The 12,638-nt window shown below is 42.5% G+C and overlaps 1 protein-coding gene across 1 annotated transcript; it reads right to left on the reverse strand.

The window, feature by feature from the left end:
* Window positions 1-8,614: 8,614 nt before the first annotated feature.
* LOC120706877 lies at window positions 8,615-11,708 on the reverse strand. The gene is made up of 2 exons (XM_039991624.1): window positions 11,613-11,708; window positions 8,615-10,664 (listed from the first exon to the last, which is right to left on the reverse strand). The coding sequence occupies exons 1-2, from the start codon at window positions 11,672-11,674 to the stop codon at window positions 8,636-8,638; spliced, it is 2,091 nt and encodes a 696-aa protein (XP_039847558.1). The 5' UTR covers window positions 11,675-11,708; the 3' UTR covers window positions 8,615-8,635.
* Between the last annotated feature and the right edge of the window lie 930 nt (window positions 11,709-12,638).

Here is a 12,638-nt window from a genome sequence, read left to right on the forward strand (position 1 = left end):
ACGGCGGTTTAGGGTTTAGGGTTCGTAATCGCCGGCCTCGACACGTATGGCGGTGTCCTCTCACCCCCCCCCCCCAACGCCCCCCCGGTCGGCCGATCCCACCACACGCCGTCGCCGCACTCATACGTTCTTGTAGGGCCGTCACGCCTCCGACGGCATCATCGTCACTCCGGGCATCCTCTCCGCCGGCCGTGCACCCCTCCACGCTGGCCCCTCCACTCGTCGCCGGCCCTCCTCCGCGCTCCACCACTGCCACCAATGTACGTCACGCGCACTTTGCGCCTAGGCTACCTCCTCCTCTGCACACGCCCCCTCTCCTCCAGCCCGGCCCACTACTAGAAAACCCCCCTTTAGGTACGTTTTGTTTGTAACACCACTTAAAAGTATTTCTACACTGGATTGTACACATGCATATTGATACAGTTTTAAAAACACGGGAACATGAGATGATATTTATTACACTTTCAACGTCACAAGGTATGTAAAGATGTTTTTGGACACACTTTGAAAATCATCCAAATTTAACATGGTGTTACACACGCTTTTAATCATTGCTATCATCTAGATACATTGTAAAGTTTAACAAGTAATTGTCTATATGGACCTAAAAACGCTTCTTGACATGATACTTAAAATTTATCAAATTGATACATTGATAGACATGCTTTCAACTGTGTGTACATGGTACACACGATTTTAAGCGTATCAGAAAACATTTCATAGGCATGTAAATATGCTATTTGGGGCTATACAAAAGATATTGTATATGAATTACAACTAAAATTACTTGATTAGCGCAGTGGTTTGGATGTTTGGTTTGGAAACTAGGGGTCATGGATTCCCAGCCCCAACTATTTATTTTTACATTCTATTTGATTCTTTTTCTTCTTGCTAGCCTTCTACATGATCGTGTCTACATTTCTTAATATGTAGTTAAGCGTTACTATACTGTGTAACAACACCAATAGACACAATTTACATATGTCTCTATTAAAATGTATCATTGTGTGTACACATGCATCTAGCGTGTCTATGAAACGTCTTTCCTTACATTGACACGCTTAATGAATTCATCTCTACGAAGTCTGACACGGTGCATACGAAGACGCTTCTAACACGCTTTATGAAAGCGTGCCTATATGGCTATAGATACAAAATAAAGCATTTCTAACTCTAAATATAGCGTAGCTATAGGGGAGCTATTCTAGTAGTGGCCGACACCTCCCCGGCGTGCCACCCCGCCCCTGCTCGGCAGCGCCAACGCCACCCCGCGCACCACCTCTCCCTAACGTAAGGGCATGGCCGGCCCGGCCCTTTTTTCCATTTTCTTTTATTGTTTTATTTAGTTTGTTTTTATTTTGCATTAGCCTTTAAGTCATTTAGTGTATAAATTAGTTTATTATAAATTAGTTGCTTAATTTAAGAATTCTATTTTAATGTTAGGTTTAAATTTAGGTGTAAATTAGGGTTTCTATTAGTTTGTTTTTGTAGTTTGGGACAATTTAGATACTAAATTATAAATTTGATAGTTTAATTGTTTAATTAGGTTGAGCTTAGATTTGAATTCATATAATTATTTTTGTAATTAGGTTTAGCTTGGATTTCATTGAATTCAAAGATGTACAATTATGATTTATCATGCAATCACACACACACTTTAGTTTTTTGTCTAAATTTAATTGTTTTAGATAATTAGTGTCATTTTTGTTAACTAGTACATATATTTACTATTTATTTAGTTTTCCTTTATGGTGTTCAATTATGAAAATTCATGTACATGAATAATAAGGATGTGTAATTTCAAAGATGTATATATATTATGTTATTTAAGCAAATCTTTTATTACATGTACATGTGTCATTTGTAGAACTCAATATTAATAGTAACAATATTTAGTATCTTGTATTAGTTGTTTAGTGATAATAACTAGATATTTTAATTTACATCGTGAATTTTGTGTACATGTATTATTCGAATGATGTAATTTTCAAAGATTAATATATACAATATTTTTAATTGATAAATTGTTCCATGGATGTGCATGTGTCATTTGTAGATTTTATTCTTGCTCCCTCACACTCTAACACACACACATTCTCGCTCCTCTCACTCTATCACACACTTTAAATAGAGTCATTTTTGTTTAGCTAGTACATATTTAGTATTTTTTTCATTTTCTTTAAGGTGTTCAATTATGAAAATTCATGTCACTCACACACACACACTATGACACATACACGTGCGCTCGTACACTCATTCACACACTCAGCTCTCTCTCACGCTCACACACACACACACACTAACACATACACTCACTCTCTCTATCAAACGCTTAGGGTTTCAGTTAACGATGGACCTCGTTACAATGAGGATGCCGTTGCAAGATACATGATGGACGCAATAAACAAAGATACTAGGGCCAATGCCGAACAATTTGGTGCAGAAGAGGCCCGGACAGCTGATTCGTTCCTGAATATGTCCGGAGATGGCAGTGAAGAAGATGATGACTTTGCCCCGATGCCCGCCCAGCAGCCCGTTCCAGTACGTATCTTATGCATGTTTATTTACAAAAACTTGACTTAACTATATTGGTTTTGTGATTAACATATCTTTTCTCTTATTTAGTCGTCCTTTGGATCGAAGACGAGCCAGTCAAAAGGGAGATGTCAGTTGACCAAGAAGCTAGAGGGAAGATAGATCATCACACAAGTGGACGCAGAGGGCTGTCCATATGCTCTAGAGGGCGCTAGCACCAAGTTTGTCACCCAAATGTGGGGTTGTTGTTCGAGCAAGAATTCCAATCACCACAAGACTCTAAAAGTCGAGCAATCCAGAAGAACAACAACATGTTGTGCCTCCATACCAGAAGGAAATGCTATGAAGAGAACTAAAGGCAATGTGTCTTGAGGAAGATGGCCCTTGCATTTACAACATTAAGAAGAAGTTGTTTCCCAATTATGTCAAGAAGGATAAGGAACCAAACAGGGACGATCTTCCTCAGGTTAAACCTTACTGGGAGGAGTTCAAACAGTACAAGCTATCCGAGGATGCGCAAAAAAAATCTGAACAGGCCAAGAAGAATGTGGCAAACAAGAAATACAGCCACCACCTTGGGGCCGGTGGGTATAAGAAGGCAGTTTGGAAATGGCAGAAGACAGAGCCAGACCTTATGGATAGAGGCATCTGGCCGGCGACTTGGGACTGGCCGGATAGATCGAAGTGGTGGTTGTTTGCTAATGGTGTGACACTGAACCAATCAGATGGATCTTTGGTTGTGCCTGAGCATATGCAAGAAGTGGCCCACGATCTGGTTAGAGCAGTAGCTGAGGCCAAACAAGGAACATTCTAGCCTCAAAGGGAGAATGATGAGCTGACCAGCGCGTTAAAGAATCCTGAACACCCTGAATGAGCCCGCGGATTCAGTGTGGTCCCATGGAAAGTTGCTTGGGCTGGAGATACCTCATACAAGACTCATCGAAAGAGCAAGGCAGAACAGGACGAGAAAATCCGTGCCTTACAAGAAGAGATGAACAAAAATGTTGCGTCGCTGGAATCTCATATGGATGCAAGGGTCAATGAGGCAGTGTAGCTTGCTCTGAGCCAGCAAAGGGCCATTGCTGGGTCGCAGCTGGATGTTGTGATAAGCCCAGCCACTCAGCAATGCAGCAGCTGTGCATCCACGGCAGCGCCCAATGTACCTGCTAAGCACCCTGAGATTGAGGCGGTGGCGTGGAGCACCAAAGCTACCCAATGGATGATATCACCATTCCAACAGCATGTGAGCTATATGTGTAAGCTAAGAATATATCCGTTCATGTAGCATATAGGTCGGCCCTACCAGTGATTCCTGGTAGTACAATTCATGGAATGCCGATACCCCCTAGCTACTCCTCCGTCACAATCGGGCAGATAGTTGGAATGAGCGGGGACAATGAGAATCTCAAGCTCATTTTCATTGGAGGATATGGAGAGAAGACATTGGGAGATGCACTCCACGGGATCGTTCTGTGGCGGAAGGCCGACATCAAACTTATTGGAAACACAGTGCCTCCCGTGGATCCCCGTTCTCCGCCCGACGTGGTTAATGATGATCGTGATCCCTCTCCGTAACTATTGGCGCTCACTAACGATCAGAAAATCATGAGAGTTTGCATTTCTTACAAGCATCCTTATCCAATAAAGTCCCTAAACCACACTTTTCCTTTTAGAATATGCAAGTTGTGTTTTCAAGCTAATATGCAGGTTACAAGCACACTTTGGCCCGACATAAAATCACAGAAATTATCATAGCACCGATTCAGGCTCAATTGTGCCAAGTGTAGCCCAAGAACCACACCAAAACCCATCAAGACAAGGCAAATCCCAGCATTCAGACAAGAGGAGGCCCAAGACAGCCCGTTGGAAGAAGATGAGGGCGGTTGGTGGCCCGGGCAGGCCGACTGACCTACTTGGTCGGCCGACCTAGCCCGTGGACCCCACCGCCTCAACTTCGCCACGTGTCATCTCCTCACTGGTTGCTGAAGGCGATTCTGCAAGCTTCACCCCATGGCTCCCTGCTATAAATACAAGGGGGTGGAGAATAGAACACACACACACCACACACCTCTCATCTCCTCTCTTGCATTCCTTGCATAGTCTTTAGGCTTAGTGGAGTTTAGGAGAAGTCTAGGAGTCATCGAGTCGCCGGAGTTGCTCGAGAGTTCTGGTATTGGTTCATCTCTAGCTCTCTCTTGTAATATTCGGTTGTTTGTAATAGAATTAGACTATGGTTACTGATATCTACTTGAAGTATGTTCTGAGTTATTGGATATATGCTTCTTGATATGGTTGCGCTATCATTCTATGCTTGCATTGTATGATCGCCCTGTGCTGGAGATGGGTAGTCTTTTGTTCTTAGAACTCTATCAACTGCTCCAGTAATCGTATGATTGCTCTAGTGTGATGTCTGTCCATCCGGATGGTGGGGGCTCCGCGCGGGACACTAGAGTATCCCTTAATAGTGTAGACATGGTGTCTAGATTAGCTAAGTGTTGCTGGATGTCAACTATACCCACGGTTTGTAGAGGTAGCCGGCAGGTGGTGACAGCCCTGTCCGAGCTCGAGTAATCCTCCACGGGGTAGGAGGTACATAAAGTCGCTGAGGTGTACGGGCTCCACCCGTTACTTCGATAGCGATCTCCCTGTTGTGTAGTTTAATCTCTGACGAGCTAACCAATGAGAAAGTATAGATATAGCTAGCCTAGCACAGTTGACTCGAGCTCTGACTTCTGCATTGCTCCCGGCCTAAAGCATCTTTCATCTTTCTTTTATCTTTCTTTTATCATTTATTTATCCAAGTAGGTAGTTTGTGTGTGTGTCACACTACCTCCTACCATGTTATTATCTTACCCCTGTTTATGCATGAGAATATCCAATCTAGATAGAGTTCACCAATTAATCTATATATCTTCTCACTCACCGCCTTCCCTGCAGAATATAAATGACACTCCGGTATACTCCCAGGTAAAATGCTACAGCGGTATTCCGTACGCTTGTGGATTTATTTGTGGTTCATGAAATACTGCCACCCCAAATTGGCGTCTGCGGGCGTCATCGCTGGTGACGTTGGTAGGCGCCAACAGCAACCTCCCTCAGCACCGTCTCTGCTTGGGCAAAGGGCCAGGAGTACTCCAACTCCTCCAGCACTAGAAAAAGGAAAGAAAAAGAAATCATCCCTCCCACCGGCTGGACCCACAAACAAGAAGCAGAAAAGGGTTGAAAAGAAAATAGGCCCTTAGAAGAAATTAGCAAATGAGATGACTGCCGAGGAAATGAAGGAGGAAGTGGATCGCCAGGTGAAAGGCCATTTTAAACCAAAAGTCCTAGAGAAGAGAGTATCAGTAGATCCAAAAGTAGCAGAAAAGGTTTACGAATGCCTGAACAACCCACTACCACCGAAAAAACTACCCTCGAACTACGACCGGACGCTGATAAAGGCCCACCAGTAGAGAAATAAGAAATATGGAAAGACCGTTCCTCAGCTAGTCACACAACAAAAAGAACTCGAGCCCCTCCAGGTGCCGAGGGAGCCACACCAACACGAGGTGGAATTTCTTCTTGAAATAGGATTAACGCTTGAGCTGACTGCGGGGAGAACGCCAGTCACTCAAGTTGTTGATGTTCTATACGAGCTTGGGAAACCTTTTGTCATTGAGGAGGAGGAGATCGGTCTAGGTCCGCAGATGTACAATTTACATAAATGGTACCTGCGGATGTCGTACGATGAAATGAATATGTTTGGAGTTAAGTATTGCGACCAGGATTTCTTCTGCAGGAAGGACGACTTCTGAGTGGACTTCAAAGTTATACATGCAATATACCGTCGACAAGCCCTCAACGTCTCTATCATCATCATTTGGGTTCTGTAAGTATCACTTATCTCTAGATCAATACTTTTTGTTAACCAGCAACGTAAGTATCTTTGTGCACTATATAATTTGTATTTTATCATTCAGTATGGAGCTTTAAAGATGTCAAAAAGAAGGATGGCAGCATCAGGTGGGCTTCATGAATCCCTTGCTAGTCAACTAGGAAGTTCTTAAGGAAAAGTACATGGAGACGTGTCAAAACATGTATAATTTCCTGATTAAGCAACATTACAAATCCTATATAATGATACCCTACGCCTATGGGTAAGTCTTGGATGACTCGTACCACTTTCATATTTCTAAATAAATGCTAAGTCTAATGCATGTATATATGCTTGTATTATCTGCAGTTATCATTGAATTTTGCTCGTACTTTGTATGGAGAGCGGAAATCTTGTAGTGTTCGACTCTATGAGGTGCCCAAAGGACGGAATCCAACACTTTATAGACCCATTGAATAGGTAAGTTCAGTTTGCACAATCAAATCTTTTTTCTGTTTATAATAATTATTTAACATCAAACTTAATTTTAAGCGTTGGGTGTGGAAAAATTTTGTGAAAAAGAACAAAGGAGCCGGTCAATGGAAGGAGGAATTGAACGGATTTTCCAGTTTGTTGGGCCGCGAATATTTTTCTAAGTAATCTCAATTGTTTTGTACAGGCATACACAAATATTGAATAACTAATTTATTTCTCCTACAGTGTGCGAGACAAAAATAAGGAACTGATTGGTGTGGGTACTACATATGCGAGTTCATGCACGGTCTAACTCCATGCGGGGGGGGGGGGCTACTGCAGAGGATCAAAGAGTAAGTACGTACCGTTCACAGCTACATTTTCCTAATTATACTAACACGATGAATTAATATATCGATCTTTTTTCCCAAAATGATAGATGAGTCAAATCTTTGATGAAGTTTACAATGTCGATCGGATTAATGCCATGTGCGAGCAGCATGCAGGATTCATTATGAGGGAGATCCTGGATCCTAGAGGCAAGTTCTATCACGATGGTCACATCAATAGACGACAATCCGCATCGTGAGGGGCCTAGTACTTTGCAATATAAACATGACTTGTATACATCAACAAAGCCTTTTAATCCCAAGCAAGTTGGGGTAGGTTAGAGTTGAAACCCAACAAAGACCATTATTCATGGTTCTGTCACGTGAATCCAAGCACTCCTATCCAAAGACAAATCTCTAGGTATACTCCAGTCTTTCAAGTCTCTTCTAACTTGTATATTTGTAAATATTGGTAAACGTGATGTTGTATTATTTGTATATTTGTAAATATATTATTATAGCTAAATAATTAAATTATATGATTGCCTTTGACTTTTAGTTATTTTCATACATTATTTTGACATGAACACGATCAATGGATGTATAGTAGTGTAGAGCTCGGGTACGCGTAGCAGTTCTGAAAGAATAAACAAATTAAGTAAAATGAGATTTGAGAAAAATGAGGAAAATCTTTTCGTACCAGTTGGAAAGATCAACCGGTACCAAAGGAGCCGCCAGCTTGGCGGCACATTTGGCACTGGCTGGTCTTTCCAACCAGCACCCAAGGCCGCCTTAGGCACCGGTTAAAATACCCGGTGTCCTAGACCGACGCCTTTGGTCTCGGTATCGTAGTTGGCAAGTGGCTTTCGGGTCCATGACATAGTTGGCAAGACTTGCGATAGGGCAAAACTTGTACGATAAGAGCTCGTCTTACATGATTGTAGTCTATGCACATTTTGTGACAACAAAACCCAAAGGGCACCACAGCGAGCCACATGGCATGGCAATGCCGCGCAATTTTCTACTCTCTCTGTTCTAAATTGTAGGTCGTTTTGACAAATCTAGATACATAATTTTTACCATGTGCATGGTAAAAATTATATATTTAGATTTGTCAAAATGACCTATGATTTGGAACGGAGGGAGTAGTATAAAACTAAAAGTAATTCTTGTCCAAAATTAAACTCATTTTGTGACATACGAAAATGACAAATTTTGTACAAATCGACGATCGGGCTTTTTCTATCGTGAGTATTGGTAATTTTTTACTCATGGTTTTTGAGGACCTACGTTGGTACAGACATATATCTTTTATCATATAACTCACACGGCACACGGCAATCCTGCCGTTTCCCGTAGTGTACCAAGCCATGCGCATACATACATAAATACACACATACATACATGTATAATTAAGTACAGACATACATATATATACATAAATTTATTCGCTGTTAAGTTGCTCATCACTCGAATATATACATGCATGAGTCTGGTGGCTTTCTTCATCCGCTTCAGAGAAATACGTTGAATACGGGAGGCCTAGATCATAGATGAGAACGTTGACATGAGTGAGGAACTCCCCGCCAGTGCTTAGACGCTGGGCGTGGAAGGCAGCCTCACAGTGAAGCGCCATGTAGCAAACCATCTCCATCCAGACATTTGCGATGACCCCCCATCGATCGCTCGCTTCGCTCATCTTCATCAGCTCCTCTTGGAGTCGGAAAGCAAGAACTAGGGCAGGCTGAGGAGACTGCAGGACACCAGGTCGCTGAGTCGATTCATCCCCTTGCAGTTTATGTGCATTTTCAGTAATTATCTTTGTGATAGCGCCACTTGGGTCGTCTAGATCTAGGTCATCCTTCTTGTAGGCTACCAGGAAGTCGGAGATTAGATTCCGAGCATTGTCGAGCAGGAGGAGCCCTTCACCGCCGGATATGATGCCATGCTTGGAAGTGAGGTACATGATGTAATTGGACAGCTCTCTGCATAGTATTGGAGATTGCCTGCTGGTGCCCTCGTCATGGTAGAAGCACATCTCCGTGGCTACATGCCAAGCAAGGACAGTGGACATGAAGCCGGGACGCTCAGCGCTTTCGCTGAGCAGGTTCCAAAGAGTCGCCGCCGACGACGACCGACCCTGGCGTTTGCTCCGTAGCTCCAACTTCGCCCATTGGCCGGTGAACTTGCTGCAGTCCCACACGTTGTCTCGGCTTGTTCTCCCTGCTACATCTACCAGCTTACCAAGGAGGAGCTTCTTCAGCTCATCAGAGACGCCGACGTGCGCGACGGTGTCGCCCTTGACGCGGACCAAGACCAAATACATGAGGTATCGCACTACACCCCGATCAATTGCTCGCTTCCTTTTAATACATGGGCCGATGAAGCTTTCCTGTGCCAGCTTTCCCGACCATTGCTGCCTGCTCTCTGGATGGAGTAAACTGAACAAGGTTTCCCAACACCAGTAGTATGAAGAGACTGCAAAGAAGATGGAGAGTACGTCCAGAATGACAGCGCCAATGAGCAGGATGTAGGACACAATAACGTCGGCTCTGTTGTCGTCGTCGTGGAAGGGACCCTTGTGATGATGATGAGCCCGAGCAAACAGCACCAGGGCTGTAAAGGTGGAGCTGAATGTGACAAGCTGGAGAAGGTGCATGAAACGTGACCCAAACTTGGTGTACAAGTAGTCATAGACAAGCGAGAGCTGGATCTCAGTTAGCTTGTAACAAACATGGGTTCTGTCTTTCTCAGACCGCAAGACACTACTTGCCGTCAAGGAATATTCTGGAGGCCTAGGTCGCATCGATGCCATGCCCATCAAGAAAGCCAAGCATAAGTCGAAGTAGTCTAGGGCTTCAGATACCATTCCCTTGTATGTTACCTCATTTACTCCAGTGTGGCCCTTCAACCAGGAATCGATATAGTGATGATTAGTGGTATTAGATGACCAAGCAGAATCCTGCAGCACCCTGCCATCACTGCAAGCTTTGGCAGCGCGCATGAGGGCGCATGTTCTCTCGGCATACTTGAGGGTGCCTGAGAAGAACACGAGCACCATGGGAGCCAGCAGCTGCTTTTCTCCCTGCCGTTGCTTGCCAACCACATAAGCAGCCATCCCCACCTGGGTGACCAGGGTAAGAAGGTGCCGTTTCCACAGCATGTTGTCCTCCATGGAGAAGGCTGTGATCGTCTCCTGCCCGCCAAGGTGCAGGAGCATGAAGGGCGCCCAGAAGAGCGTGAGCCGATGGTGCGTGCCATTGATGTGGAGGGAGAATCTCCCAAGGACAAATATAGCGATGGCGTCAGCCGACACATAGGCAAGCCATAGGAGCACGCTCTGAACACGGGCGGTGTTACGCTTCCTAATAAACGCGAACAAGAACATGAACACTTGCAAGGCAAAGCTCACAAGCACCAAAATGTGCATCTCCCAATCATTCCAGAATTGTCCCACCGTATGCCCTCTCCACCTGATGCACCAGAGCGGAACACATAGGTCAGAGATTTGATAGGATATTCAAGTCTAATCATCTATCCGATCTTGTTATCTTACTATTTACTAATTGGAGGCTCCTTCTGGAGTCCCCACGTTAATCCTCACGAGATACGTTAGGCGAAAAGATAAACCCTATAAATTCTCACAAAAATCAAAAACATCTGAATATCAATCTGATAGTCATTAGATCTGTTAATTATTTTGTTTCTCAAAAAATTACCGACCTATACCATTGTGAAAATAATCTAAAGTAAACCCCTAAATCTATATCTGAATTACCCACATCTGCTATTTATGGACAATATTTAAGTAACCGTCTAATTTTTATATAAATTATCCACTATGCCATTATAACAAATAACATGAACTACTATACCCCCTAAAATTGAATCTCAATTACCCTCTTTTGTCATTATAAAAATAATATAAAGCAACCATTAATCTATATCTGAATTACCTAGATGTGACATTAAAAAATATCCTAGTGTACCAACATTATGGTTTTAAATTACCTATTTTTACTGTTTATACAGAAATACTAACTTATGTATGATGTACCATCACGTACGCCATGTATAAATGTATAGAGGAAATGATGAGGATACCGAATTCTATGTTAAACATATACTCCATCCATCCTAAAATGTAAGACATTTTACTTTGTCCTAAGTTAATGTAGTCTAAGTTTGACCAAATTTATAGAGAAGAATATCAGCATCTAACACATCAGATAAGTAAATTATTAAAATATATTTCATAATGGATCTAATTATTCCTATTTGATATTCAAAATATTGTTACTCTTTTCTATAAACTTGATCAAACTTAGAACAGTTTGACTTAGGATAAACTAAAATACCTTACATTTCAGGATGAACCGAGTAGCTAAAACAAGGGTTTAGTTATGGATCTTGCATGTTACCTTTCGAGATGATTCAGGTTGGTACCCACCACACCACCATGAGGATTTCTTAGCATCCTCATTTGTTCGCGCGTGCGTCCAGTACTATTTGTTATTCTAAGACTGAGGGAATGCAATATAATACAATTTGGAAGGGAGGCGTGTATATATAGCATGGCGCCTCGGCCTGGGCCTTCCATATATTCGTTGCTTGGTGTTGGACGGGACGCAACAGTGGCTTCTGCATGTTAACGGAGTTTATTCTGTTCTAAAGGTGGAACGGTAGGAAGGAAGCCGTGAGATAGGAAGCAAGCCAAAGTACTGATGCTATTGCTACCTCGTGGATGGCGTGATATCTATTCATACCTCAGAGATATTATCTGAGTTAATTTTTTGGTGGACTGGTGGTAAACATTTATATCTAAATTTTGAACTGAATTCGAATTTCCAAATCTCCTTGTCAAACTCGCAATTATTCCATACATTAAGAGCATGTTTGGTTGGAGTCGTGGGTGACTGCTTGCCTGGCAAAATGTGCTGCCTGGGAGTTGCCTAAAAAGTTGATGAAATCTGCCTGGCCAGGCAAATTGGAAGATCCGTTTGGTTGGAGGCCTGTGCTTGAGGAAGCTAATGGAAAGATTATAGTATATCTTGTTCTCTAATGTAACTTGAAAATATATTTACAATGTGCAGTTATACTGTAAAGCAACAAACTAAATGGATAAATATATTTTTCCTGATTAACAGTATGCTTACAAATATTTTAATTTAATAGTTTATTCCATAAAATTCATACTATGTACTTAATTATTGAGGACAGGATCGTGTTTTCCATGACCGAGTGACAATATCAACGAGAGAAAAGGAATAAGAGCATCTCCAAGAGCTCTTGTATCTATGAATAGCTAAAATCCTAATATAGCTATTATGTAAAATAAAATATCTAGCAAAAAAGGGATGGAATCCAACAGTTTCTCCAAAATCCAAAAAGAAATGGCTAGCGCTTAGCGCTAGACAAAGATGCCTAGCGGCACCCCTGAATAGAAA

The sequence above is a fragment of the Panicum virgatum genome, chromosome 5K, assembly GCF_016808335.1.
Source record: "Panicum virgatum strain AP13 chromosome 5K, P.virgatum_v5, whole genome shotgun sequence".
In the NCBI taxonomy this organism is placed as follows: domain Eukaryota; kingdom Viridiplantae; phylum Streptophyta; class Magnoliopsida; order Poales; family Poaceae; genus Panicum; species Panicum virgatum.